The sequence below is a fragment of the Vulpes vulpes genome, chromosome 16 (assembly GCF_048418805.1).
Source record: "Vulpes vulpes isolate BD-2025 chromosome 16, VulVul3, whole genome shotgun sequence".
Lineage (NCBI taxonomy): Eukaryota > Metazoa > Chordata > Mammalia > Carnivora > Canidae > Vulpes > Vulpes vulpes.
Genome location: NC_132795.1, coordinates 69,570,199 through 69,592,980, shown reverse-complemented (window position 1 = coordinate 69,592,980; position 22,782 = coordinate 69,570,199). Strand labels below are relative to the sequence as shown.

The 22,782-nt window shown below is 38.0% G+C and overlaps 1 protein-coding gene across 50 annotated transcripts in view; it reads left to right on the top strand.

Moving 5' to 3' along the window:
* MAP4K4 (mitogen-activated protein kinase kinase kinase kinase 4) overlaps window positions 1–22,509 on the top strand; it is a 191,104-nt gene extending 168,595 nt beyond the window's left edge. For 27 of the 50 annotated variants that reach the window (XM_072741448.1, XM_072741443.1, XM_072741438.1 and 24 more), the window contains 9 exons: window positions 1,264–1,381; window positions 1,700–1,870; window positions 5,720–5,863; window positions 10,690–10,824; window positions 13,207–13,307; window positions 15,050–15,199; window positions 15,763–15,922; window positions 17,152–17,291; window positions 18,973–22,509. In XM_072741448.1, the coding sequence (XP_072597549.1) occupies window positions 1,264–1,381; window positions 1,700–1,870; window positions 5,720–5,863; window positions 10,690–10,824; window positions 13,207–13,307; window positions 15,050–15,199; window positions 15,763–15,922; window positions 17,152–17,291; window positions 18,973–19,056 (1,203 nt within the window). In that variant the 3' untranslated portion in view covers window positions 19,057–22,509. Of the gene's footprint in view, window positions 1–1,263; window positions 1,382–1,699; window positions 1,871–5,719; window positions 5,864–10,689; window positions 10,825–13,206; window positions 13,308–15,049; window positions 15,224–15,762; window positions 15,923–17,151; window positions 17,292–18,972 lie in introns of all 50 variants that reach the window. The other 23 variants (XM_072741450.1, XM_072741437.1, XM_072741442.1 and 20 more) reach the window with 2 other exon arrangements.
* Window positions 22,510–22,782: the final 273 nt, after the last annotated feature.

Here is a 22,782-nt window from a genome sequence, read left to right as displayed (position 1 = left end):
GTACTAAATTAAAACAAGCAGTTTGATTTCTTGGGAAGTTTGGTTGAAATGCACTTGTCTAACAGTTGAACGAGGTTGAAAGTGGCACGTAGCTTCAGCCAGTCTTGTTAATGTAAACATTTACTCCCAGCCTGTATCTACCTGCTCCTGTGTTGGTTCCCTTTTTAGAAAGAATCAGAATATAATCCTTTCCCCCTGAGGAGCCAGGGGCAAGTAAGGTGGGCTTGCATAAGACTGGCCATTGGATGGACTAGCCATTGGTCATAGGGCAGGGTGGGAAGCTTGCCAGCAGGCGGCTATATCCAGTGGAAGGAGAAAGCCTGGGAACCTGGGCAGGCTTGGGCTCTAGCACACGGTGACTTCTAGCTGCCCACGGAGGGCGAAAGATTTCAGAACTAAAGCACTTGATCGGAAGTGTTCTTTTTTTCTCCAGTGATATATGCTACCTACACTCAACATTTCTCCTTATATTTATATTTAAACTTGGCTCCATTTTGCTCTAATGTACAGTATTTACTATAACCCTTAACTCACTAAACTGGCAAGTTTATTTTTCTGTTTGTTTTGTTTTTAATTGTCATTACATTTCCACTTAACAATTTGTTTCACTTTCTTTGTGTTTTTTTTTTTTGTCTTAAGTTACACTATTAACCAAAACACTAGTGCTCCTAAATGAGCTAAAGTATGTACCATATATTGTCGTTTGCACCTTTCACTAATGAGCCCCTGTTCAATATGGGTTTACTGATGATGCACCTAAAACGGTGGTAGCCAAAGCTTCTGTAGCTTTCTGGCAAGAGGCTCACGTTAAATAATACAAAGTAAAGATTTGCCAATATTCCAACATAGGTTAATTGGCCTCTTTTAGACAGAGGAGTAAATTCAGAAATTGATGAATTAAGATAGACATTTCAAACCTCCTTTAGGAGTTTTTATTTTAATTATTTACTTAAAAAGAAAAACAAAAAACCTAGGAGCGTGAAATACAGATTTTGTTGGTAGTTCGCAGCATTCCTGTCTTAGATGAACAGTATTTCTGGAAAGAGATGTAGCTCTTTTGGTGGTTCCAGGTTGTACAGCCTGTTGGTGGGGTGTATTGTGCACATGCAGAGCCCCCCTCCCCCAGAGAGCTTTTGGGGGGAATGATGCAGGAGGGACAGGGCTTGCTAGTGGGAAACTGTGCAGTAGACAAGTGGCTTGAAATGTTTTGTGTTCATCTTTTTAATGTCATTTGTATTAATAAAATTGAAATTTACATTGCAGACTCAGTCCGCTAGTAGCACACTCCAGAAACACAAATCTTCCTCCTCCTTTACACCTTTTATAGACCCCAGATTACTACAGATTTCTCCATCTAGTGGGACAACAGTGACTTCTGTGGGTAAGTAAACCAGCGACAAGAAAGCAGCTGACAAATAGGACTCGGTCACTTTGTGTTGCTCTTTCTGATAGCTTAGGCATGGCGTGGTGGTGGTGTGCAGGCACAGACCTCGGATACAGAAACACCCATCTCGCTTGCATTGCCTTACTTGCAATGAGCTGCATAGTCAGTTTCCCTTTTCCATATACATTTCTTACAAATTTCTTTTCCTTGACAAAGAGTTGATTATAGCATATGAATATTTAGATGTGGTGGGAGAGAGAGACAGATGCAGCATTTGTGTGTACAGAAGATAATTTCAATTGTACTCTGTTCTAGTGGGATTTTCCTGTGATGGAATGAGACCAGAAGCCATAAGGCAAGATCCTACCCGGAAGGGCTCAGTGGTCAATGTGAATCCCACCAACACTAGGCCACAGAGTGATACCCCGGAGATTCGTAAATATAAGAAGAGATTTAACTCCGAGATTCTGTGTGCTGCCTTATGGGGTAGGTATCTTACGGCCACTGTGATGGCATTTTTTTATTTTCCTGAGGGTAGACTGGTCTTTTAGAGAAGATAGTATTTTGGACAGTTGGGGGATTTTGTAAAGAGTTGTTGACAGATAAGTTGGAAGACTTCTGTAATGCGTAACCCTTGTTACCTTCTCCTGCAGAATCATGCAGGTATATGTGTGTGCTTGCACTCTTTTCAGCCACCAGGTATTGGAATGGAAACTCCCCTCCTATTTCTTCATGTAAAGAAAAAAAGTAAAAAGATGAGGACATTTGATTTGGTCCTTACTTATAGGGAAAATGAAGAAGCCTATTGGATTGCTTTTTAAATGCTTCAGTTTGACATTTTTTCCCTGCTCTTCATGACTTGGGCATAACATGGAAATGAAGCTTTTAAAAGCAGTTTGCCACTGGCCAGAGTGTACAGAAGGGCACTGTGGTGCCGTGCCGCCTTTCCCTGTTCTATCTCCGCAGTGTTGATGTAGCTTCTCACAGCTTGAGATGCCATGAGACATTGTGCCTGGGGAGGCCGCCACATGCAAGACTTGCCCTCTCATTCTTAGGCTGGCCTCTCTGTTGCTCCTGGGCCATCACCTTCCCCACTACCGCAGACAGACCCTGCTGTTGGCCTTCCCTTGTCTTCCAGTCCCACACTTTGTTCTTGTTCTTCTCCTGTCTAAACCCCGAAATCAGCTGTTTTTAGCAGGGACCCTGTTTCTGGTCAGCTCCTTCCTTGACAACACAAATGTAAGTGGACAGAAGACATGTGATCCATTTTGGTTTGAGTGCACTGCACATCAGCCTCAGCGTGTGGTTTGTTGGAATGTCCATGATGGCCTCCAGGGTGACCAAATCGACCCTCCTGTCCACACCCACTCTACCCCTCACCCCCTAACCTTACCCAAGACTTGAGGGCCTCGCTGCTTGCCTCCTGAACTTCACGATGTTCCTCATTCCTGTTGTTAAAGAGGGGGTCTGTAACTTGTTAGAAGTTCTCCTTGTTCATCTCCTACACTTTTATCTGTCTGTTGACTTCTCTCCTGCCCCTTTCCCAAGCTCCTGTTCGGCCTTCTTTTAAGGATTTCAGGAGAGTCTTCTCCCCTTTGCTGACATGCCTACTTTCTCTTTGACTCTTTGAGTCCTGGATTTCTGTCCTTGTCACCACCAAATATCTTAAGTCCCTTAGTGATCATAAAGCCTTTTTTGTACGAACCCCATAGGTAAAGGTAATAGTAGACACGTTGAGGAGATTACTGGAATCCTGTAAGGCAGCTGTCACAGCATTGTCACCCATGGTCCTGTTAATGTTGCTCTGTGAATGCCAGTTGTGATCTCATCACAGGGTTGAATTCCATCATTTTTCTTCCTGAAGGCCCTTTGTGGGGGATTGTATGTCATCAAAATTCATACATTATATTTAGTGTAGGAATTATGTTAATAAGTTGTTATTTTAAAATTACTAAAGTAGTTTTTATCCAGAAAGTTTGCACTTGGTAGCAGTCTTACACTGATTTTATATTCCTCTATTGTCCTGCAAAGTGCTGGACACCCATTTTTGTGCCATTAACTGATTTTGTAACTAAAATCCTTCTTTTTTCCTAATTAACTCTTTAGTACCTCAGAGAAAAGAGAGTATCTCGAGCTTGTGTTTTTAAAATTGCAGTGGAACTTTCTATTTTATCAGTGTGTGGAAAGGAGGGATAAACAGATGACTTAAAATTGAAATGTTTCTGTAAATTGGTATATTCGAGTTGTTCCTTGGCTTGGGGCACATCGGTGGTGGGCTTCCTTAAACTGCCTCTGATAGCTAAGCTAAAATGTAAGATAAAAAAATAGCCTTTTAAGTTAAGTTTTAAAATGAGCCTTTTAAAGACTTAGACCCAGAAAAGTTAAAACATGTACTATGAAAGAGCTAAACTGACAAGGGGAGAAAATTCAGAGGGCACTATTAAGTGGTAACTCATTTAGGGTCTGCTGATCAGTGTTAGATAGGTTAAGTGGGTTTTTTGTGCCTCCTTGGAACAGGCTAGCCTCGAGCATTCTTTTTTTTTTTTTTTTTTTTAAGATTTTATTTATTCATGAGAGACACAGGCAGAGGGAGAAGCAAGCTCCATGCAGGGAGCCTGATGTGGGACTCGATCCTGGGTCTCCAGGATCATGCCCTGGTCTGACGGTGGTGCTTAACTGCTGAGCCGCATGGGCTGCCCTCAAGCATTCTTTTTTAATCACGTTACATAACTATATGACTTTTGTTTTGCAAGTTGCTATATATTTATTATATTTTTGTATTAAGACAGCTTTTCCATTTGCAGCCAGGATTATTTTAACACATTGTGAACATCATTATTTCCACTTTTTTTTTTTTAAACAAAATGTCTACACGCAGCATGGTGCTCAAGCCTACAACCCTGAGATCAAGAGTCACATGCTCTACTGACTGATCGAGCCAGTACCCCTGTTCCCATTCTTAATAGTAAACTGCTCTGTTTGCTACAGAGCTTTGCCTTGTAATATCATCATAGAATTTAAAGGAGACTTTAAATCACATGTTATAGAGCTCTTAGCCATTTTTCCCATCAACCAATACTGGATTCCTATGAATACAATTGCAGTACCTAGTACAGCTTACCTTTGAGCAATTAGCATTTAAAGTTTAATTATGTTTAACAGTCAAAAGGTTTAAAAATCATGTTTATAAAAGGTTATTGCAGCATGCAACTTAATTTTTTCATAGGCCCATAATTTCAAGGTGGTTATTTTCCAGTGACTGTCAATATTCCTTTGACTACTAATAGTACTTTACAAAATTACACAGTGCTTGGAAATACATAATGGAGAATTACAAGGTAGAGTGTAAGTGCCTATATATGCTTTTTTGTGTGTTTATGAAAAGACTTTTTCAGCTTTTTGTCTTTTATTCCTTTATTCATTGCTGTAAAATCTTGACTGATAATTGGATGCTATTTATTTTTGGAAACCACAAATAATGGAAAGATTTCAAAGGCTCACACTTTGGGTAGTTATCACCAGATGCTTTTTTTTTTTAAGATTTTATTTATTTATTCATGAGAGACACATGGAGAGAGACAGAGACATAGACAGAGGGAGAAGCAGGCTCTCTGTGGGGGAGTCTCATGTGGGACTCGATCCCAGGACTCTGGGATCACATCCTGAGCCAAAGGCAGACACTCAACCACTGAGCCACCCAGGTGTTCCCCATTACCAGATTCTTAATGTGGATTTTTTTCAGCTGCATTTTATACTGAAGATTGGGAAGATAACTGAAATACTACCTGAAATGGAACTTTTAGAATGGACTCTATCTGGCAGCAGCTCTATCAGTTAATGTCTTGTTTTTCTGTTGCAAGTAACTGTGAAGCTAATTAGAATAATCTCACTTAGGGATATGGAGGGAAAACATGAAGAAAAATGTCCTAATATAGTTCTACATTGTTAGGGAGGTAGTCACTATAAAATGGCCAACCTCAATGCTTTAGCAATTCGTAACTCATCGTTGTGAACCTGGCACTCTGTTAGTGAAGTTCCTGTTTAAGTTTGAATGGCAGTACCATAACCACCTATGTAAATTCCAGGTTTTCAACTTCCCCAAGATCCCAAAAGTGGTTTTCTCTCATACCCTTTTTCAGATAGAAATATTTCATTGCCACTCCTCTATGGTGATTTGTTGTCATTTGGTCACTTTAACCTCTGACTATTCCAAGCATTTCTTTTTGTGGGTGAGTTACAAAAACTTTCCAGATAGATAGTGTTATCTTTTCCATACAACCAGACTGTTTGCCACAGAAAGCATAAAATTCAGGTCTTTCTGTGTCCTTAAAACAGGAGTGAATTTGCTAGTGGGTACAGAGAGTGGCCTGATGCTGCTGGACAGAAGTGGCCAAGGGAAGGTATATCCCCTGATCAACCGAAGACGATTTCAGCAAATGGATGTCCTTGAAGGCTTGAATGTCTTGGTGACAATATCTGGTAAGTGTTCATTTAGTAAAGCAAGATTACTTCCCAGTACTAAATTCCATTAGCTCATTTTTTTGAAGTAATGGCTAAATGAGGTACAGCCATAGCATGGTTTTACAATAAGGTGATAGAAAAAATGTATTCAGCTGTGACCCACAAGTATGCACTGAACCTGTGGCTCCTCTAAAGAGCAGTTTTGACAGGCACAGGGACATGCATTCTCTAGTAGACACTGATCCACATGACGATTCTCCACCTCATTGCTGGTTGGGTTTAATGTGGCTTCTCGAGCACTCGAGGTTTGTGTCCACTTCCACCCACAGGACTCTTTCACACAGAAGGAACTGTGCCCTTCCATGATGGTAAAAGTGTACCTTATTATATTTTTTCTTACATCAGTTAACACCTAATATGTTTCTTTCTGCAAGGAGTATTTTTTTCATATAAACTATGTAATGTGTGTTCGTTGTAGAAAATAAAATACTGCAGAAAAGTAAGAGAAATGAAATGTAAAATCAGAGACACTTTTCAAGTTTGACTTTTGAAGTTTTAACTCTAATCTTAAGCATACACACAATACACACTAAAGGGAGGAATCTGCATAAAATGGTTATATTTCAAAAATACAGAAAATAATAGAGAATAATTACATAATAATGACACCCATGTACTGATTAGCTAGTTTTAACAGGTTAAGTATAAATATACTCTTGTATGTGCAGTTAGCACCCTGTCCAGCTGTCCATGGTAACCACTGTCCTGGAGTGAGAGTGTATTCTATTCATTCTGTTTGCCCAAATCATGTAGCTTGCTCTTTCTGTGCCATTAAACATTTCTCCATGACATTGATTTTATGTGACTATAGAGTTTCTTTGGATACATATTCTAAAATGTATTTACTTTTGTTGTAAGTCTTTCAGTTTATCCCTTTTTTCTCTCTCACACAAACATTTTTCACATACGTCTGGTAGCTTAATTAACCATTATGCATACATATCCATGTTGCACAGATAATAACATCCTAATAATTTGTTTTATTGCTGGTGTCAAGAGTATGTAAAATTGAAACAGTTTAAATAGGCCTTAAAATAACCAGCAGCAATTTTGATTTAATCATCTGCTAGCCCAAGCTTATATTTTTTTATATGTAACATTTCTTGGAGTTATTTTAGTTTTCAGAAAGGTTTTTGGTTGTAAGTAAAAGATCTTTGTTGAAATGCAGAAATTTTGCCATCTAGCTCATACTTTAAATGAGAAAACAGTTATTTGCAACTTGAGTATTGATGGGGAGCGGGTTTTTAAATTGGAGGAAAAATAAATTTGCTGCTAAAAGTGATTTAAACTTCATTTTATGATCCAGTGAACAAGATGATTAATGGGAATCACTAATCAGTTGACACCAATAATAATTTTTCAGTCTACTTTTCTGTATTCTTTTCCTCTTTTTATAGTTTTTAATGGCTTTTACAATCATGAAAGTAATAATGTTAATTGTGGGAAGCTTCAAAAAGCTTTCTTACCCTAAGAAAAAAACTTAAGGCAGCGTTTTGTTTTATTCTTCCTATCTCAGAGACAACTCTTGTTGACATTTTTTTATATTTCCTCATTAAAAAAAAAAAGATTTTATTTAGTTATTTGAGAGACAGAGAGCATGAGACAGTAAACACGAGGCGGGGGTGGGGGGAGGCAGAGCAGAGGGAGAGGGAGAAGCAGACTCCTCACCAAGCAGGGAGCCCCATGTGGGGTTCCATCTCAAAATCCCAGGATCATGTGACCCCAAAGGCAGACGCTTAACCGACTGAGCCACCAGATGCCTCTCTTCCTTCTCGTTTCTATACATATTTATCACGATATGGCAGTGGAACACTATATACATAAAACTCTACATGGTTTTTGTTTCATTTAACATTTTGAATGTGGGAAATTATTCAGTAAAGTCTTCAAAACTTAAAAAGATTGAAGTATGATATAATACAGAAAGTGCATAGATTATAACTATACAATAAAAGATTATAAATACACAGTTCAGTGAATTGTCACAGTTAGAATCCATCTACCTAGAATTCATTCACTTACCCTGGTGAAGAAATGCAGCAATCCCAAGTAGCCGAGAAGCTCCCCTGTAGTCCCTGTTCTGCTGTCTCCCAGTCACTGCCTGCCCTGGTCTCCAGAGGGAAACACTGTTCTTTAATACTTTAAATTGGTTTTACTTTCATTGAACTGAATTCATATAAATGGTAAAACAAAAGGCATTGTTTTGTATCTGGCTGTGTGTTTTTTGAAAGCATCTTTAGATTTACAGAAAAGTTGAACGAAAAATTAGAGACAATTCCCATATTACCCCCACTCCCCACCTCCAATTTTCATGATCATCTGCATTAGTGTAGTACATTTGTTATAATTGGTGAACCATTATTAACACATTATTAACTACAGTCAGTGTTTTACATTGAGGTTCACTCTCTGTGTTGTGCAGTTCTGTGGGTTCTGACGAATACATAATTATCCACCATTACAGACTAATTTCACTGCCCTAAAAATCCCCTGTGCTTCACCTATTCATCCATCTCTCCCCTAAAGTCCCTTGCAACAACTGATTTTTTTTATAGCTCTATATATGACCTTCTCCAGAATGTTATAGTTGGAATCATATAGTATGTAGCCTTTTCAGACTGGCTTCTTGACATTAGCAATATGTATTTAAACTTCTTCCATGTCTTTCTGGACTTGATAGTCTTTTTAATTTCTTTTTATTGCTGATTAATCTGTTGTGTGGATGTGCCATTTTGTTTGTCCATTTACTTATTGAAAGACTTCTTGGTTGCTTCCAATTTTTTAGCAGTTAGGAATAAAGCTGCTACAAATATTGTGGACAGCTTTTTGTATAGACCTCAGGTTTCAGCTCATGTGCTTTTAGTTAAACACCTAGGACCATGACTGCTGGAATGTAAGGTAAGAAGACTACATTTAGCTGTAAGAAATAGCCTGTCTTCCAAAGTGGTTGTATCATTTTGAATTCCTACAGGCCACAAATGAAGAGTCCCTCTGCTCCACATCCACATCAGCCTTTGATATTGTTGGTGTTTTGGATTCATGTAGTAGTATTTCATTATTTTAATTTTTAATTCCCTGATGACATGATGTTGAGTATCTTTTCACCTGCTTATTTGTCACCTATATATGTCATCTTTAGTGAGCTATCTGTTAAGGTCTTTTGTCTATTTAATAATTGGGTTGTTTGTTTTTCCTACTCTTGAGTTTGAAGAGTTCTTTATATTTTGGATGCAAGTACTTTAGTTTTGCAGATATTTTTTTTCCCCAGTTTGTGGCTTGTCAGCCCATTCTCTTAACAGTGTCTTCTGCAGAACAGATGTTTTTAATTTTAATGAAGTCTAACTTTCCAATTTTTTCTTTCATGGATCATGACTTTTTAGATAAAGTCATTGCCAAACCCAAGGAGATTGTACTTAGATTTTCTCCTATGTTATCTTCTAGAACCTTTATGACTTTGTATTTCATATGTGGGTCTAAGATCCATTTTGAGTTGATCTTTGTGAAAGGTTCAAAGTCTATAAATAATTTTTTTGGTATGTGGTTATCCAGTTAGTTTAGCAATGATTGTTGAAAAGACCATCCTTTTTCCACTCAGTTGCCTTTGTTCCTTTGTCAAAGATTAGTTCATTATCTTTGTGTGGGTCTGTTTTTCCTTTTTGCTAACCCACATTGTCTTGATTGTTATAACTTTATAGAATCAATTTATTAATATGTATGAAATAACTTGATAGGATTTTGATTGGGATTACATTGATTCTATAGATGGAATTGAGTAGAATTGCTGTCTTAGCAGTAGAGTTTTTTTTTTTTAGCAGTAGAGTTTTACAATTATATATTTTTTTGTTTTTAGTACCTTTTTTTAAAGATTTATTTGTTTTTTTAGAGTGAGGGACGGGGAAGAGGGAGAGAATCTCAAGCAGTTTCCTTGCTGAACATGGAGCCTGATACTCATCAGTCTTGTGACCCTGAGATCATGACCTTAGCCAAAATCAAGAGTTAGACTCTCAACCAACTGATCCACCCAGGCGCCCCAGTTTTTAGTGCTTCTACAGGAGGTGCTGTGTTTTTAATTTCAAATTTCCAATTGTTTGTTGCAAGTATATAAGAAAGCAGTTGACTTCTATATATGAACCTTGTCACTTGCAACCTTACTATAATCACTTATTAGTTACAGGTTTTGTTTTGTAACCAGTTCTTTGGTATTTTCTACCTACACAATGCTGTATTTATTCCATCCCAGTTTGTATACCTTTTATTTCCTTTGTCCTATTACAGAGCATTTTAGGAGTGGTAAGTGGAAACACCCTTCCTTTGTGGTTTATGGATATTATCTGTTTTTATAAGTGTAAGTTCTTTATTCTTTTAAAATCTTTTCTTCTGGGGTGCGTGAATAGCTCATTCGGTTAAGTGTCTTACTCTTGATTTCAGCTCCTGTCACAGTCTCAGGATTATGAGATCGAGTCCCATGTTAGGCTCTGTGCTCAGTGTGGAGCCTATTTAAGGTTCTCTCTCTTCTGCCCCTCTGCTCTCACTCTTGTTCTCTTTCTCTCTCAAATAAATTAATAAACAAAGTCTTTCCTTTTAACTCAGGCCTATACCTGATATTGATTCTGTAGGAGTTTCAGAGTCCATCTGAATAGCTTAAATTGAGATGCTAGTAAAACTCATAGAGTTGGTGCCCTTGGAACAATATTTATTGTTCGTTGGCATTTCTTTAGCTACTGTTGTTACTAATGATATCTACTTTGAATATGTGTATAAAATATTTATATTTGTTTTACTAGGCAAAAAGGATAAGTTACGTGTCTACTATTTGTCCTGGTTAAGAAATAAAATACTTCACAATGATCCAGAAGTTGAGAAGAAGCAGGGATGGACAACTGTGGGAGATTTGGAAGGATGTGTACACTATAAAGTTGGTAAGCTCCTGGAGGGTCATAAGGGTTTTGTTTTGCACGGTTTAGTTTCTGATCCCTCTGGCTTATTTCTGTGATTATGTTTCTAAGGCATCTTCTAATCCTGAAGTGTCATCTAGACTCACAGGGCACATTTTAGCATAACATTGTTCATTCCTGCTGCTCACTCTGTCCTCCATCCGTCTCATCCTCGCGGTTCATCTTGTAAGCGAGGCTTTTCACCTTCCTCTTTTACAGTCCACATTCTTCTCTGTAAGCTGTGGCCACAAGAAGCTTTCTAAGGAAACCTTGCCAAAGGAAAGCCAGCCAATTTGGATTCTTGCTTAGTGCTTCAGGCCTATTCTCCATTTAGAGGACTTTGGGTTCTTGGCAGCTACTTACTGATAGAACATTTGAGACTTTGACCAAAGAACTTGTCGTTTTGAATGAAGTGCACTATGCAGAGCTACCGTGCTCTTAGCTACTAAATGAATCTAGCTGGTCAGCCATTGTTTCATAGCAACTGTCTTCTTTTTTTCTTGTTGGCTTACAGTCTGTGGTTCATATGAAATAACTCACAAGAAAAAAATGTAAAACAAATTTTTTATGTATGAGAAAAATCAAAATACTGGTACTAATGTTGAAAATAAAGGGGAAATAATGGAGTTTAGCCAAATTAAACTTTTATGGGAGAGATGATATACTGTAATAGAATTTGAAATGGGAATTTGAGAAAAGCAACAAATGGTCTCTAGAAATCTAAGACTGACTAACCCTAAGTGTCCTATTATATATTGATTTCTGCTAATTTTTTTTCTAAGTTCATGAAAGTATATACTGTAGTCCTCTGCTTCCAAGGATATTACAGTCCTTTACTCTTTATTTATATGATCTATCTACAACTCTCAGCTCATTGATTAATAATGACTACAAGCACAGTCATTCCAATCATCTTGGAATGATTCTGTGTTGCTAGAAAGTAGTACTATCTCCTTGATTAAATTTTTGGATTAGAATTTTCTATGTTGTGTTTATGTGAAAGAATTGTTGAGGTGTAACTACAATCCTCTAAATCTAAACTTAATGAAACAGACCAAAACAGATAAAATGTACATGAATAGATTATCCTACAGGGGGAGCTAGAGGCAGATGTTAGATTGTGCTGCTGGGCTTTTCATCAGAACAAAACAGCAATCCTCAGACCTGTCATTCTTGCAGAATGAATCACAAACATTTTCTGAGATAACAGTGTACAGTACCATTCATTCATTATCTTTATACTTCCAGGAAATTATATTCCATTTATCAAGACCTGTGCTGTATAGTATAGTTTTCATCAAGAATAGGGGCAACTTAAATTTGTATTTAATTAATACAAAATAAACTTTAAAATGTAGTTCCTCAGTGGCAGTAGTATATTCCAGGTACCGAAAGCCACGTACAACTAGTGGCTATCTTATTAACAGTACATATATAAAACCTTTTCATCATTGCAGAAAATCCTTTTAAACAGCATTAATTTGGACAACCTCTTATAATCCTTTGTGTCTTAATATTAGTGGCAGTGATTTATTTGAATAGTGACAGTATATGGAATTTAACAAGGAGGCTTATAAAGTTAAGCCATCTCTCATGTGCAAAGGAAGAATCAAGTAGTAGTAGCATGACATCAGATAGCTTATAAAGAAACTGTAGGGTGGCATGTGCAGTCACAGCCCCTCAGAGAATCTGGGTGGGTTTGTTTGTTTATAATGGTGTAACCATGTTTGTTTATTTATCTAAATTTTGTTAACATATAGTGCAGTATTGGTTTCTAGAGTAGAATTCAGTGATTCATCACTTACATACAACACCCAGAGAGCATCTGTTTCTAAGCAGAGGTGCCTGGCTGTAGGGGAACCAAAATAGCTTTGTAAAAGCATTTTCAACTATACTTCCTTTACTACTGCTCTTTTCATACACAACTTTAGGTAGAATTCAAGTAGTCACTACCTCTGTAGATCAGGAAGTGGTTTGAAGTGATACTTAACTGATTAACCATATCATTATCCTTTTGAAATCATACTAAGCCCCTAAGACTTCAGAGTTGTATGGCTGGCATTGTCCTTGATTATTAAATACTTGCAATCTAAGAGGATTAGGAACATTAGTGAAAGTACTCACTGATAGTAATTAGAGTATTAGAGTTGAATTCTATACATCATCAAGAAAGATGGGAACAGCCTGAATCATAAAAGTATTAGGAAAGGAAACTCTGAGATTTGATCACTCAGTAATTTTCTCCTATTGGTCTGAATGACTCAATAGAAGGCCTATTTAAAAGTTTGCAAAAGACAGCTAACTGAATTTAGATTTCCATGTTATTCTGACCTGTGCTTCTCTTGTTTTTATGTTTGTTGTTTTCAGTAAAATATGAAAGAATCAAATTTCTGGTAATTGCTTTGAAGAGTTCTGTGGAGGTCTATGCGTGGGCACCCAAGCCATATCACAAATTTATGGCCTTTAAGGTAACAGCATCAAGTGTACTTGCAAGTAGCCTCAGCCATGCATGTGTGACCAAGAGCCAGGCAATAAATTTCGAAACTCTGAACAGTTAAGACTGATGATTTTTAAAAATTGTGAAATAACACAGTATACAACTTTATCATAAGAGAGGCCATTTCCAAAATAGTAGGCCTTACTGTCTGCTTTCTGAGCCCTCAGAGTATGAGAAGGAGAAAGCTAAATGTTTGGCAGACACTTCGATTGATATGTCAATATGGTAACAGAAGAAAGGACAAAATAACACCGCCTCTATTTAAAAAGGAGACCTTGACCTTCTACCTAAAGTCTTGCATGTATATAAAGATTTAGATATGTTCAAATAGCAAAAAAGTATCCAACAATAGGCAGCTTGAAGGTATATCTATTCAATAGAGTACTAAAAATTAAACTACAGAAATTCTTAATGACACAAGGAATATATATTATGCTTTAAATAGAAGTTAAAAACATGAGTAATACATCATTTTTGTTTAAGGGAAAAACTAGAAAAATCTTAGCAGTTTTCTTTGTGGATATTTTTAGTATTTTTTATAATTCTAGAGTTTACATTAGATACAAACTTAGGAAATTGTTAATTAAAATGATATTACTATGACATTAGATATTATAAATAATCTAATAACATCATTTCTAATATGAGACACCAAATCTTAAGGATATCCCTGGGACTCTCTTAGTGCATACCAAGCAATTAAGAATTTTTCATCCAAAATGGTTCTATTTTTATTTTTTAAAGATTTTATTTATTTATTCATGACACAGAAAGAAAGAGAGGCAGAGACACAGGCAGAGGGAGAAGCAGGCTCCATGCAGGGAGCCCAATGTGGGACTGGATCCCAGGTCTCCAGGATCACGCCCTGGGCCAAGGGCAGGCACTAAACCGCTGAGCCACCCAAGGATCCCCTGATTCTATTTTTTTAATAGTTTTTGATACATTTTATTATTAAGAGTAAGCTTCAAGTGTTTGGAAAATTGACATATTTAGACTGCTTGTTGTTTGATTCCCCAGTAAAGTTGGATAATGGGGTTACCATATTTGTTTAAAAAATAAATCCACTTATTATTGACTAAAAGTAATTGGTTATAAAATTACAGTTATCTTCTGAGATCTGGTCTTAATATTCTTCATGTGCCAGGTGTATTCTAATTGCTTTTATAAATATATTGTTTATATCTGTCTTGTGAGCTATAGGTATTGATACTATTGAAGAAATGGGGTCATCTAGGCTATCCCAGTACAGCTTTTCATCACCATATCACCCTAGTCAGGAAATGAAAGTAGAAGTCTATATATGGTGACTATGATAACCTTGCTAAACATTCTCAATATATGACTCCTACAACACCTCCTTTTTGTCCATTGTATGCATTTGAATAGTAGAATAATATGCTACAGAAAGTCCTGATTATTTCACTTTAGATGTATTTTTCACCAAGACAAACAGCAGAGTGGAATTCTTGGGTCAGGTAGGCGGAATTTGCAGCATGGCTTCTGGAAGAGTTGTCTTCCAGCTGCTGATTGACAGACAAAAGCATAGTAAATTAAAGTCTTATTTTCTAGAGGATTTTTGCTTCTGGTTGTTGCCAGATTGGCTCGGTAACTGTGAAATGAATAACTAAGTACCTTGGGTTTGGTTTCTCTAATTTGATCTATCAGAAATAAGTTCTACTCTGTCTTACTGTTTCTCTCTTTGTTATTTTGTAGTCATTTGGGGAATTAGTACATAAGCCATTGCTGGTGGATCTCACTGTGGAGGAAGGCCAGAGGTTGAAAGTGATCTATGGATCCTGTGCTGGATTCCATGCTGTTGATGTGGATTCTGGATCAGTCTATGACATTTATCTACCAACACACGTAAGAAAGAACCCACACTCTATGGTTGGTTGACTGGCTTCATTTTGTTTTGACTTTTTTCTTTACTCTGCTTAGTGAACTAACACAAGCAGGGATTCCTTACTTCCCCTTGGTATGGGGGTGAGTATTTAAACAATGTACCATTTTCAATAGCTGCATGCTCTGAGACAAATGGAAATCCATTCTCTTGGCTCTGTGAAGCCCTCCTGAAAACCTCTTAGCCTTGGCTTTGACTAACATGGGATGGACTTGGGGGGCAGTTGCTGGCAGTACAGAACATCGCTGGGTTGGAGGTGGTTTGGGAAACAAAATTTCTTAATGGAATCCACAATCCAAACTTGTTCCAGGGGCCTCAGAAAATGTGAACTAGTAGAGTATGTGACTTGGAAAAGGTAGTTTTTGAGATATATTTTGCATGGGTTTTCCAAAATTTTATTCAATTGCTGTATTTATTCACCAAGAATATTAACCAGTGCATTCACCAACACAGCCTTTTTGAGCACTTTTGCAGGGATAGAAATAACCACAAACATACTTCCCTATGCTTTGTTCCTCTTCTCTAGATCCAGTGTAGCATCAAACCCCATGCAATCATCATCCTCCCCAACACAGATGGCATGGAGCTTCTGGTGTGCTATGAAGATGAAGGGGTTTATGTGAATACTTATGGAAGAATCACCAAGGATGTGGTTCTGCAGTGGGGAGAGATGCCAACATCTGTAGGTAGGTATCACTCAGGAAGAGATAGCATTTGTAAAAGTGGAGCCTTCTCTAAAACTGCATTATTTATCACACCAGTTTTATGTGTTGTTTAGACCTTCTGGTCATTTAGCAGAATGGTTGAGGGGAAAAAAAAAACAGAATGGTTGGCAATAGATAGTGGAAAGTGAGATGACTGTAGACCACAGGACTGATCAATCATCTATTTTAAAACAAAATCCAAGTAATTATTGAACACTTCTAAAACTGTCATTGGAGCACCTGAGTGGCTCATTGGGTTAAGCATTTGCCTTCAGCTCAGGTCATGGTCCCAGGGTCCTGGGATCAAGCCCTGCATCAGGCTCCCTGCTCAGCAGGGAGTTTGCTTCTCCCTCTCTCTCTGCTCTTCTCCCCCACCCCACCCCGGCCCTCACTGGTGTTCACCTCTCACTATCTCTCTCACTCTCTCAAATAAGTAAAATCTTAAAAAAAAAATTGACTACCATTTACAATCCTTCATTTAATCCTTAAGATATCCAGGGAATAGGACAGATGTTGACTGATTTGTGGAAAGTAAGGTGAGACAGAAAAAATGGGTAAGGGACTTGTTCCTTAGAGTGGCAGAGCCACAACTATGAACACAGCCTCTCGATCTTCTGATGTGTGTTCAAGAAAAAAGGGGCAGAAAGGCTGCTATCTGAAATTTTTAGTTTATATCCCTGACATGTTCTGGTTTTATTGCAATTAGTCACTATCTCTTTTTATCACATTTTCCTGCCTTCTTTATGACTTTTCATAAAAATATGAGCACTAAACTCTGTATCCAGTGGGTCATTCCTCACAATAAGCAATCAACCATTTCAAAAATTCAAATGTCCACTTCCCAAGATTAACTTTAAAAGGTTGCAGAGGCAAAATTCCTTAAAAACAACAATCCTTGGGCAGCGCATGTGGCTCAGCGGTTTAGCACAGCCTTCAGCCCAGGGCGTGATCCTGGAGACCCGGGATCAAGTCCTACATCAGGTTCCCTGCATGGAGCCTGCTTCTCCCTCTGCCTGTATCTCTGCCTCTCTCTCCCCCTCTCTCTCTGTGTCTCTCAGGAACAAATAAATAAAATCTTTAAAAACAACAACAACAACAGTCCTTAAATACTAGACATTCAGGTGTGTATGTAGTATATGAGCAGCATCTTTTCATGGATGTTTCCTTATCTTTATCAATTACATGTTTCCCCCCCCCCCCTCCTCAAAAAGCATATATTCGATCCAACCAGACGATGGGCTGGGGAGAAAAGGCCATAGAGATCCGATCTGTGGAAACTGGTCATTTGGATGGTGTGTTTATGCACAAAAGGGCTCAAAGGCTAAAATTCCTATGTGAACGCAATGACAAGGTAATGGTTTTCTTACAACTTCTTTTAGCTGCTACTAGTTTTAGTAATGGTTTATTTTCCATGGAGTTTGGCGAAGCCTTTTCTTGGTGTTTAGATTCTGAAATAAATTCATCAAGCAACATTTTAGAATTGACTTTTTAGACCTGTATATGGGGGGTGGGATATATTTATTTTGTGTTTGCTTACAAGGGGTAAGAGATAACTTGTCTCTGCCAAAGTAATTATATGTTGGTCTGTTTGTGGTGGTGGTTTTTTTACTTGTTAGGTGATGTGTGTGAGCTGTGTTTGAGTTTAGGGACAGGGAAGGTTAGAGCTGCCAATTTAAATGAATAGGAGTCTTTTGTGATTGAAAGGAACCACCTTGCAAATTTGGATAGGGTAAAAGTTTCCTCTCTCTTGATATTCGTCAGAAAGATAACACTTGTCTGCTTCTAAGTAATGAAATAACTACATAGTTCACATGTCAGAAATACCTAACTGCATCCCTCATTTTACGCAGAAGCATAAGGACCTCCTGCAGCTGAGATCCTAAGGCCTCAAAGCCCCATTTAAAACTCTCGTTTTTCAAAACTGGCCACATCTTTATCTCTTCCTGGGCTTACAGCCTTGGAGTGGAGCACTTTGGATGGCCCAGGGTGTTGACCCATCCCACTTGCTTTGAGAAGGACCTCCTGGTGGGCCTGACCTTTACCAAGCCCAATTTTCTTTCTCATTCCCTCCACCTGGATGGAAAGCCTCTGACCACTTGAGGCAGCCTTTTGCAACCTTAGGAATTTGTTACATTTCCACTTCTTGCTTCACATTGAAATATATTAAAAATACTAGCCACTGGCCCACTGATTGACTTCTCAGATTAAATTTAAAAATTCAACTTGTCAGAGGAGCTGTAGATTTGCCCTTGGCAGCCAGTTCTCCTGCCTAACTACATGTAAATTAAATAAGCTGCATCACCACCAGCCCACTTTCCTACAGTACTCTATAGCTCATTTACTAATGGGATTGACATTTTTTTCCTAGTAGTATCTCCCAAATTGTTTACCTTGAAAACCCATACAACCTCTGACCCAGTTTAGGATTTTGCCAGCTTTTTGGCTTATATTTTCCTGAGTATATTTAATGTAGCCATAACTATAATATTCTTTGAATGTGGGACGTTTAGATATTTTTATTTATAATGTACATCACTTAAAGTTTATTAATAAAATGTCCAAAAGTAAATTGTCATAGTCATTTGACTATAGAGTCCTATGAAATAATATGTTTTAGCTTAATTTTTTAAGAGAAAAATCCGGTTGCCCAGGAGTCCCCTCCATTGCTTATTGTATTTTCCAAACACATTTATCTTTTATAGGATATTAGCAGTAGAGGTAAAAAGAAATAGCTCAGTTTCAGAAATGCCATTATTTTTCTTTTTGAAAAGACTCAGTATGGCAGTGTTAGCCTTCTTAGTTCTAATAAAAATTGGCTACAGAGATGATGACTGATTATATATGATAAATTGATATCATCTCAAGTCTTCTTTTGGAAAGGGACTTTGGGCTTTTAAGCTTCCTACATTTGGAAGTGTTGAGGTATCAGTGGCTCTAGGTTATCAGCCTGGGAACCATAGGAAGCATTGCCCCTGAAGACTGGGTTGTATTTTCATAATAAATCTCTCTCTCTTTTTCTCTTGTTTTCACAGGTCTTCTTTGCCTCTGTTCGGTCTGGTGGCAGCAGCCAGGTTTATTTCATGACGTTAGGCAGGACTTCTCTTCTGAGCTGGTAAAAGTGGTGGAATGAGGCTTGCTGGCCCCCCAGAGTCTTCAAGATCCTGAGAACTTGGAATTCCTTGCAACTGGAGCTCAGAGCTGCACCGATGTAGTCCAGGACAGCTGTGTGTGCAGACACCGTGTGTGGGGTGTTTTGTTTTGTTTTGTTTTGTTTCGTTTCCTTTCTGCACCTCTTACAGTTTATCCCCCTTCTTTTCTTTTCTTTTCTTTTCTTTTCCCAACTCAAAAATAAATCAAGGCTGCAATGCAGCTGGTGCTGTTCACATTCTACCATCAGGTGCTATAAGTGTTTGGGATTGAGCATTAGACCAGAAAGCAAATGCCTTTCCTTCAGCTCCAGAATTCCTTGTCTCTGAGTGACTCTGTCTTATGGGTATCGAAAGTGGAGACCATGAACATGCCATTGGTTTTGCTGGAAATGGGCACACGGAGGTGTAAAATGGTGCTCTAATGAGCAGCTTACTGAAGCAGAGAGCAGATTTAATATAGTAACATTAACAGTGTATTTAATTGACATTTCTTTTTTGTAATGTGACAATATGTGGTCAAAGAAGAAGGTGCAGGTTTAAGAAGTTAATATTTATAAAATGTGAAAGACACAGTTACTAGGATAACTTTTTTTGTGGGTGGGGCTTGGGAGGCAGGGTGGGGTGGGTTAAGGGGGGGTCCCATTTTGTTTATTTGGATTTTTTTTTTTTTTTTTTTGGCTTGGCCAAAAACTCAGTCATTTTTCTGTGTACCAGGTTTTGCCTAAATCATGTGCAAATGGTTCTTTAAAAAAAAAAAAAAAAAGGAAAAAGAAAATGTGTGCGTTTGTATAACGGCCAGAACTTTGTTGTGTGACAGTATTAGCACTGCCTCAGTTAAAGGTTTAATTTTTGTTTAAACCTAGAAGTGCGACAACAGTTTTACCCACAGTCTGCACTTGCAGAGGAAAAGAAATTTTTTCAACCACATGTTTATTTTTTTGCCTACCTCATTGTTTGTAATGCATTAAGAGGTGGTTTAGTTTATATGTTTTTGGAGGAAAAATTAATGTTTAATTTAATCTTAATACCAAAACTATCAGATTGAAGTTTGACTGTTATTTTGTCACAGGTCTCAGTAGGCACAAGAGAAATTACCCCTGAAGATAGGAAATAGCCATATGGCTTCATCATGCTGACAGATGTAATCTGTTTTCTAAGTTCAGAGAGCAGAATGCTTCGTTTTCACCAGATTTACCATTAGTGGTTGATGGGCAACTATGGCCTACAACATAAGAGGCCTCATTGTTCTCAATTTGGGGTTTGGTAGCAGACGGGTGGTCATATTAGAATAGTCACACAAACTGTTCAGTGTTGCAGGAACTTTTTCTTGGGGTGGGGGAGGGGTGATGTTTCCCTTTTCTAAAAATGCAATGCACTAAAACTATTTTAAGAATGTAGTTAATACTGCTTATTCATAAGATGGCATCTTCCTGTGTTTTAGGTGTAATATCAAAGCCCTGGCTTTTCTCCTCTCACTTGCTCTCTTGTTCTCTCTCTGTTTTTTAAACCAATTTTACTTTATGAATATGTTCATGACATTTGTAATAAATGTCTTGGGTAATAATTTGTTTTATGGCTTCATGGTCACTCAATTCCTCTGATAAAGGAGCAGTGCTCGGTGTCCTGGCTCTGCCAGCTTACTTTCCTCCTGTTGAGTTTTGAATGAGAATAATGTGTGATGGTGGCTTTAAACTTTGCCAAACAGAACTTGGTGTTTCCTAGGCTTAATCCTCCTTTGTGGTTAAGTTTCTTTAACACATGAAAAAGGAAGATTTTTCTCCCCAAAAGGTAATAGGCATTTCACCTACCTGTCAAGGCTTTGCCCAGTGTTCTCATCCTATTTGGCATCCACTTTGACCCCTTTCATTCTCTTCCTCCTGATTCAGCACCTTTGCTAAAGGCTGTCCTGGAATTACAAAAACCTAGCAAAAAGATAAACTCACAGATGCAGAAACGACACAGGTGTACCTAACACAAAGACAAGATAAGCTGAGAAAACCTTGCCCTCTTGAAAAGGACAAGGCATTGGAAAAGGATTTTCCATCTCTATGACTTTGGAGTGATGCTAATATCCAAAGCAGAAAGGACTAGTTCTTTCCTACTAACTTGTAGTTAACATAGAGAAGATTGAAGAATTAATTCCACCTTTGGAAGGTACTTTTGAGATGAGCCAGACACCATCACCACAGGACTTCAGTCAAAATCAGATCACTGCTGGTGATTTCCTGCATTTATCGGCTTTTGGAGTAAGATGAAATGTGCCACGGTGAACACGTATGCCTACCGAGAGGAGAATGTACTGGATGGCTGGGTTGATTATAGCCTCTCCCATGACTTCACAGAGAGGTAAAGTTGAACAGGTGTCTGGAAAAAAAGCTTAAGCTTCTGATACCAATAAGGAAGAAAGAGAAAAGACTCAGGCATCATGGTTTTACGTATGCACAGACTTGGAGCTCAGTGTCTGTATGCCAAGGTGCACAGATAATTCAAAGGGTTTTTCATTGGGATTACTAAGTAGTTAGAACTTGACAAAAACTGGATTTCCTCTCAGAGGTGATGGGGTCTGAGCTCAAGCCAGAATTGTGCCTGTCCTGCTCATGAAGCACCAGGAAGCCACTCTTGGTGTTTGCGTTGAATGTGATCAAATCCATCCCTGGGCTTAAGTCACTGAGGTCAGACAGCCATTTGTCCTTGTGGGGTGGCCTTCTTGGCCTCAGCACCTCATAAACCAGATTCTGTTGCTGGAGCTTCACACAGGTCCCCAGTTAGGTTTCTCCAGAAAAGATTATAAGCAGGTGAAATTTCATTCTTCTAGAAAAGGGATGGGTTTTTTTTTTCCTTTAACAGGGTAGTGACTTCACAAAAGTGCTAAAATGGCAAAATTACAGAAGAAAACAGTATTATACCATTAAATATGGAACATTGGACTATCTAGCACTGCTCTTCAAAACAAAATACAGATATGTCTGTAGGTGTAGTCAAAGCTTTAATAAGTAATTCCTTTCTGTATTTAAATCAGAGTAACTGTACTGAGTGCAGTGTTTTTTTTCGTCATGCACATGTTATGTTGAAGAAAATGTTTACAAAAATGGTTTTGTGACACTAATGTGCATCGTATATTTATGGTTTATTTTTAAAGTGATTTTTTATGGGTAATTTAGGTTTTCAACATAGTGGTAGTCCATTTACAGTGACTCATAATCCCTAATTTTGCCAACTATAAATTTGCTAAACAGTAATACAAATGACATAGTGCATTACATTTACTAATCCTAGAGCTACAAAGCAGACTGGTGGCAAATACATGGCCTCCCCCCGCCAACCCCCAGTGCTAACTTTAACTTGTCTTTTGTGTATTATGAAAATTACTGTTGTCCCCTCCCCCCTTTCTCCTTAAATAAAATAAAAATGACACCTCTATTATGTGGCATGAGTTTCAAATATATTCTGATCCTTCAGAATGTTTCCTTCCCTTAAGATTCCTTATTTGATGCACACCTCCATCCCCAGTGCCACCCTTGGCTAGAGAGAGTGGCTCCATATCCTGCCATCTCCTGTAACGGGGATGTTTGTTCAAGGTGAGCCCTTGATCACCATGTTCTTGAAGCCAAGAGTATAGATCCTTAAGGAAGATAAAAGGTTTTATTTTTTCAAGTCTAAATTGAATCAAAAAATAAAATAGCATGTCTCTAT